Source organism: Mustela lutreola, chromosome 4, assembly GCF_030435805.1.
Source record: "Mustela lutreola isolate mMusLut2 chromosome 4, mMusLut2.pri, whole genome shotgun sequence".
NCBI classification, from domain to species: Eukaryota; Metazoa; Chordata; class Mammalia; order Carnivora; family Mustelidae; genus Mustela; species Mustela lutreola.
The window spans coordinates 158182025-158188661 of NC_081293.1; the positions used below are offsets into that span (position 1 = coordinate 158182025).

A 6637-nucleotide genomic window follows, 5' to 3' on the forward strand; every position below is an offset into this window, starting at 1 on the left:
AAAAGATGAATGGATAAAGAAGATGTGATACACACATACACACACAAACACACACAAATGGAATACTATGCAGCCATAAAACCCCCAAAATCTCACCATTTGCAATGATGTGGAGGGAACGAGAGGTTATTATGCTAAGTGAAATAAGTCAATCACAGAAAGACAATTATCATATGATCTCTCTGACATGAGGAATTTGAGAGGCAGGGCGGGTTGCAGGGGAAAGGAAAAAAAATGAAACAAGATGGGACAGGGAGGGAGACAAACCATAAGAGACTCTTAATTTCAGGAAAACAGCCTGAGGGTTGCTGGAGGGGAGAGGAATGGGAAGGACAGGGTGTCTGGGTGATGGGCATTGGGGAGGATATGTGCTATGGTGAGTGCTGTGAATTGTTTAAGACTGATGATTCACAGACCTGCACTCCTGAAACAAATAATATATTGTATGTTAAAATAAAAAAATAATAACTACAATCTTTGTTACACTGGTTATTGCAGTACAAAAAATAAAATGACAGTTAACCAAAAACACTTTTATTTTAGTCTTCAAAGAACAAACTGTTCTTCTTTTTCCAAGATAATAATGATTAACTTACAAAAATGGGCATTTACAATGCATCTTCAAAACTTTTCCCTTTAACGGGAAACTTAGCTTTACAGAATCCAAACATTAAAAGGTTAAAAAAAAATTTCTATCTTGTTGTCATTATAACACAAAACAGTTAAGTCAAGGAAATCCATTCATACTTCAGGACCTTCTCCACCAGGAACCAGCTGCATAGAAGGAAAAAGAGCTTATTAGTAACACCACCAGCCACACCATCTAAAAACCCCTCCTCATCCATCAAAGCCACTGTGCCTCTCTGCTCCTCCCTCACGTTCCCATTTTCTCTAGGTCATTGCTTCTGTTTACAATTCCCAACATCATCAATTAATACTTAGAATCTAAACAATAATTCTTGGCAAACTAAAAGATTTAAAAGCCCAAGCAAACTAATCTCCAAGCCTACTATCATTTTCGGCTCAGCTTTAGAGCCTTGATCACAAGAGCATCTTCTTCCCAACTTAAACGCCACTGGGCCATGAACACTTATTTAGTAGAGGCAAGTAATCTGTAATACCTGCCTTACAAAAAATGGGCTAACGTCTAAAACAACAATAACAACGAAAACAGCTTCACTGTCTTACCATTGTTATATTATTTCCATTTAGCAAAATTTGATCTAATTTAGTGATCCTTCTTCCTTCTGGTGTGATTTCACTAAAAGAAATAAAATAGAATCAAGATAGACAATGAAAGTCAAAGTCAACATTCTAATCCCTAAAAAGTTATTCTTGAATATAAATAAATGTGAGGTCAAGCAATTCTATCTGTGGTTTTAGGGGACAAAGGTCATCCACTGGATGACCAAAAGCAATATAGTGAACTGACTGGCCTAAGATCCATACCCACTAGGGCCGATCTTCACAAAAGAAGCTGAAACTCGCCAAGGAGATCAAACATGAAATGGAATGTTTACTATTAAACCAATCTGTAATCAACCCAATTTTGAAAGCCGACACTGGTTGTGATCTTTATAACTAATATAATGGAGCCATCATTTATATTTTATGTTATAGTTAAATGCTCTCACTATCAGTACCTTGATTTGCCTGAGCCCAAACATTCTTGGCTGTTTTTAGTTTCTTTTGTGTTAAAGCTCTGTTTCCATTAACTTCCTAACAATTCATTAATAATTACATGGTAATAACTGCAGGATCCAATTTTACCAGAGTTAGTAGATAAAATTTCTATCTCTAAGGTATTTCCAACAGGCAATGTTTTCTCATAAATCATTTTAAATTCACTAATACTAAAATTGACTTAAAGAGAGATACCCCCCCTCGCCATTTCTTTAATTTTTAATACTACTCACAATTCAGTGACATCCTCCAGTACCATATCTGAAATTTGCTGTCAAGGTTAAATTTACTCTGGCTTCTACCTTTATTCAATTACAATATTTAATACAATGGCTCAAATACAAAACACTTGTAATTGGCAGGAACTTTATCTTCTTTTAGTACACACACCTCTTAGAACACTATCATGCTGAGAATAAATTTTTATTATAATAATCAGCAAGTACGAACTGTCGATATTCTTACTTCTGTTCTTAAATACTCAAGGAAATCCCACACCACCACTTTTCAAAAGGATACTGACAAAGTCATCAAATCCCAAAAGTGTGCCAACAATTTCTTTATCACTCTTCATCACAATGTGAATTCTTGATCCTATACATTTGTCCACAAGCTCTATATATTTTTTTTAAAAAAAGGAAAAGGGGGGGAGGAAAAAGATTATTTTATCTATTCACTATTTCAACAAATACTTGAGTGCTACTGGCACTTGTTACTTGCATACAGTGAAAGATAAACCAGGAATTCATTCAAAAACTTTAGATCTTGGGGTGCCTGGGTGGCTCAGTGGGTTGAGCCGCTGCCTTCGGCTCGGGTCATGATCTCGGGGTCCTGGGATCGAGCCCCGCATCGGGCTCTCTGCTCAGCAGGGAGCCTGCTTCCCTTCCTCTCTCTCTGCCTGCCTCTCTGCCTACTTGTGATCTCTCGCTGTCAAATAAATAAATAAAATCTTTAAAAAAAAAAAAAAAAAACTTTAGATCTTATAGCACATATCCCTGTTGCATAATTAATGAAAATTTTCTTTATACCACTTACCTCTCCTTTATTGAAGTTTACCACGGTTTATGATTTTATGTTATTTTAGGTTATCTAATTAACATAGGAATCCCCACCATCAGAGTCTAGTCCTATGAGAGCAGAGACTATGATTGTTTTCCTCAATGGTCAATGCCTGGCATATACCAAGCATTCAAAATGAGTTTGTGGAATGAAGGAATGAAAACTTCTAAGTCACAGCCACCTCTAATAAATCAATCAACTCTTCATCGATAAAAATTTGCGAGGCACAGCCGTCTTCACCAGAGATTTCTTCCTGTCACTATTTCTGTGCTCTGACAGCAGTTTGAACATCTCTTTAGCTGGCTTAGCATTACTTGGCATGACGTTTACTTGTCCAGTGCTCTAGCTCCTCCAATGGTTTGTGTGCTATGTGAAGACAATGGGTGTGATTTAAATTTGTCGAATAGTGCCCAGCCATTGTGTCTAGAGCATAGAGGCTCATTAAAAGCTGAGTAACAAAACCAGGTTCCAGATATCTCTTTTAGGCTCATCCCAGGCGCCAGTGCTTCTCTCAATAACCAGCCATACAACAGGGTCTTATCTGGGGTGTTTAAATGTCAGGTGGAGGAGTGCGTGCGCTACCCATGACGGTACAGGCAAGCCCACAACAGAGAAGGCTGACGACGCATTACTAAGTGTGGACCTTTCCGGTGACGTTTGGTTGGGGAGTCACAAGCACCCGCCTCAAGGATCCCTACCACGCTGAAAACGCTTGGGCGGCACGGGACCACAGAGACTTGGGAGCCCAGGGACGAGCAGCGGAGGGTAAAGCACTTCCTCGACACATTTCCCCCAACACTCGGCTAAGGGCTACTTCAGCCTCAGCCCCTTAGCCCCCCAAACTTAACTTGAACACCCCGGTCCCCAACCCCACGATTACCTAGAGGCAGCAGCTGCGACGGGTTAGTGGTAGCGTTAGCCGCCATGGCTACGCCGGAAGTGACCTGCCCGCACCGACGTTTGCACGGCGAGTTTGAAAGAGCGCGCTTCCGCTCCACGCCCCCGCCCCACCTTTCCCGCAGCCTGGGCAGACTCGACCAATCTGAGACCGAACGTGCGATCCAACCAGTCCGCGGAGTCGCGCCCAGCCGCTTCTTTCCCGGGAAGAGTTTCTGTCCACTGAACAATGTGTAGTCTCGGCAGTTACCCGCTTTCCCCAGGCTCCGACAGACGTTAAAGATATCCTGCCTTGTGAATAAAGTCTTCCTGTAACCCAGGTTTTGCAAACCACAGCGACCTTTGAGTCGTCTTATTGCCCCCTATGAAGATGCATCTCACCTCAAGCCAGGATCTTTCTGCAGACCAAACAGATTCATTTTTTCCGCGACCAATTCATTGTGTTGCAGTTTTTGTAAAAACCATTTTTGAAAGAATCTACTCCTGGGGAGCCTGGGTGGCTCAGTAGCTTAAGCCTTCGATTCTTGATATCAGCTTAGGTCTTGATATCAGGTTGTGGGTTCAAGTCCCTGGTTGGGCTCCACGCTCTACTTAAAGAAGGAGAGACAAAGAATCTATGGCTTCTTCTAAAAGTCCAGTGAATTAAAAACCCACAACCAGCATTTTTTTTTTAACTCTTCTAAGGTAGAAATTTAAAATACATTTTCTTTTTATTTCTACTACCTTATTTATCATTCTTACCTTGTCATATCTAGGAGTCTAATTTATTAGACTACGTATTCACTTTCAACACTCACTGTCTTGCCTACAAGCAACCAGCAGATGTCACTCTCTGTTAATGTCTTCGCACTTAGGAACCCATGCTTTTGCACTTGTTTTAAAGATTTTCTTTTTCTTTCTTTCCCTTTTTTTTTTTTTTTTTTTTTTTTTTTGACAGAGACACAGTGAGAGAGGGAACACAAGCAGGTGGAGTGGGAGAAGGAAAAGCAGGCGTCCCGCTAGGCGGGGAGCCGGATTTGGGGCATCCAAGGACTCTGGGATCGTGACTTGAGCCACACAAGTGCCCTTGCACTTCTGTTTTAAAAAGAATAGAAAGCAAATTCTTTGCATTAAGTATGTTTTATATTTGTATCCCAGGAACATAAAGCTGAGGAGTCTAAACAGGAGACCAGAAAGAGCATCATTCGTTCATACAACAGATAATTGTAATGCCTCCATCATTCTTTGATTGAACAAATGTGCATTTAGTTGCACACTATTTGGCATTTTTGCTGAGTATAAAACAGTGTACAAAACAACTACAACGTCTTCTGCCCTTGTAGGAGCTTAAGGATGAATGGGGGGAGAAAGATTACTACCAAACATTATGTACAAGGTATATGAAATTTAGCATATAAAGCAAAAAGACCTCTTAGTTTCAGGGACCCCAGAGAACTAGAGATTTATGGTATGATTTAAGGAAATGTCAGTAAGAAGATTCAAAAGTCCTACCAGATGGCTCCTTCAGTTCTAAACTTCCTAGGGTTCAGACTTCTAAACACCAAACCAATTCTCTTTTTTGAGGTGTTTTTGTTTGTTTGTTTGTTTGTTTGCATTTCATACTTACTGAGCACCTACTGTGTGCCTGAAAACTTACAGACACGCTTAATTAAAATTTTTATGACTATTGTGAGAGAGGTGTTCAAATGGAATTCCTCATGCTCAGAGAGGTTAGATAACTTGCCCACATAGGCAGTTTGGGAAATTTCACAAAGGAATTGATATATGTCTAGTCTTGGAGGGTTATAAGAACTGGATAGGCAGAAAGGGGGCAGAGCTGCCTTTCAAGCAGAGGGAACACCGTGTGCAGTTGGCATGTGCCCATCACCAAACCTATTTTGCTGCATTTTTATTTTAATTTTACATACTTCTTCTAACTTTGGCATAAAACTCTTCCCTCCCCAAATGTTTTCCTTTAACTCCAGTCCAGTCTTACTTTACTGCATTTCAGATGGTCAAGCCCCAAGTTCTGGTAAAATCCTGCTCATCCTTCAAGACCTCTTCAAATGTTACCACGTCTGTGAAGTTTCTCTGACCTGCAGACTTGGTAAGCTCTCTCATTGTTTCACAACAATATTAACAGTTCTTAAAATTTTCTCAATGTATTCTCCTATAATTATCCTTATAGGGGGTTACCTCCCTCCCCATAGACCGTGATTTCCTCAATGTCAAGAACTTTGGTAAGCAGTAGAGTACAGCAATTACATTCATTTGTTCTGAAGTTAAGTGACTTTGGTTCAAATCCTATCCCTACTTCAATTCCTTCTAGTTATTTGACCTTCCGCAAGTTATTTAACCTTTCTAAGTGTCCATTTATGCACTGGGAAAAAATGAGGATAATAGTATCTACTTTAGGATTGTTATGAAGATTAAATGAAATAATCCATGAAAAATGGATAGCAGACTGACACACCATGCCTATCTGTTAAATGTAAGCTATTATTGCTTATCTTTATTTCCTAATACTTATTAACATGATGGTTGGCTTAGAGTAGGTGCTACAAAAGCTAACATTGCTAACTGGTTTCACATTTATCTTGTTTCATAACCAGACATAGATGAGGTAACAATTTTTTTTTAAAGATTTTATTTGTGTGAGGAAAGAGAGAGCACACAAGCAGGGCAAGCAGGGGAACAGCAGGCAGAGGGAGAAACAGGCTCCCCACTGAGCAAGGACCCTGGGATCATGACCTGAATCAAAGGCGGATGCTTAATCAACTGAGCAACGCATCCCTTTAATTTCTTTTGATGCACTGTGCCTACCACAGTTCCAGGTGTATTGTAGGGTCTAATGTTCTTTAAATCGATTCTCACTCTTTATTCATCCTCATCAATATTCTCCTTAATCTTCATAAGACTCTAAAGACTAAGTAATGCCACATTTGTTTGTAAAGCCTTTTTCTTTTCTATTTCTATTCTTGTTTTATTTTCACCACACCATAATGAGAGTAGGGACCAA

General features: G+C 39.8%; 1 protein-coding gene across 2 annotated transcripts; it reads right to left on the reverse strand.

Annotated features, from left to right (window-relative positions):
- Positions 1-518: 518 nt before the first annotated feature.
- LSM5 (LSM5 homolog, U6 small nuclear RNA and mRNA degradation associated) lies at positions 519-3766 on the reverse strand. Of its 2 annotated transcripts, none has more exons than XM_059171515.1 (5): positions 3623-3766; positions 2203-2298; positions 1917-1944; positions 1189-1261; positions 519-774 (listed from the first exon to the last, which is right to left on the reverse strand). In XM_059171515.1, exons 1-5 carry the CDS (start codon positions 3666-3668, stop codon positions 742-744), a joined length of 276 nt encoding a protein of 91 aa, XP_059027498.1. In that variant the 5' UTR covers positions 3669-3766; the 3' UTR covers positions 519-741. The 2 variants fall into 2 exon arrangements, with proteins under 2 accessions (XP_059027498.1, XP_059027497.1); XM_059171514.1 differs by lacking the exon at positions 3623-3766 and adding an exon at positions 2719-3567.
- Between the last annotated feature and the right edge of the window lie 2871 nt (positions 3767-6637).

Coding starts and splice junctions, on each gene's coding strand:
- LSM5 (XM_059171515.1), bottom strand. CDS start 3,668: ATGGCGGCTAACGCTACCACTAACCCGTCGCAGCTGCTGCCTCTAG. Junction 2,299..3,622: donor GTCGCAGCTGCTGCCTCTAG/GTAATCGTGGGG, acceptor AAAAATATATAG/AGCTTGTGGACAAATGTATA. Junction 1,945..2,202: donor GGGATTTGATGACTTTGTCA/GTATCCTTTTGA, acceptor AGCAAATTTCAG/ATATGGTACTGGAGGATGTC.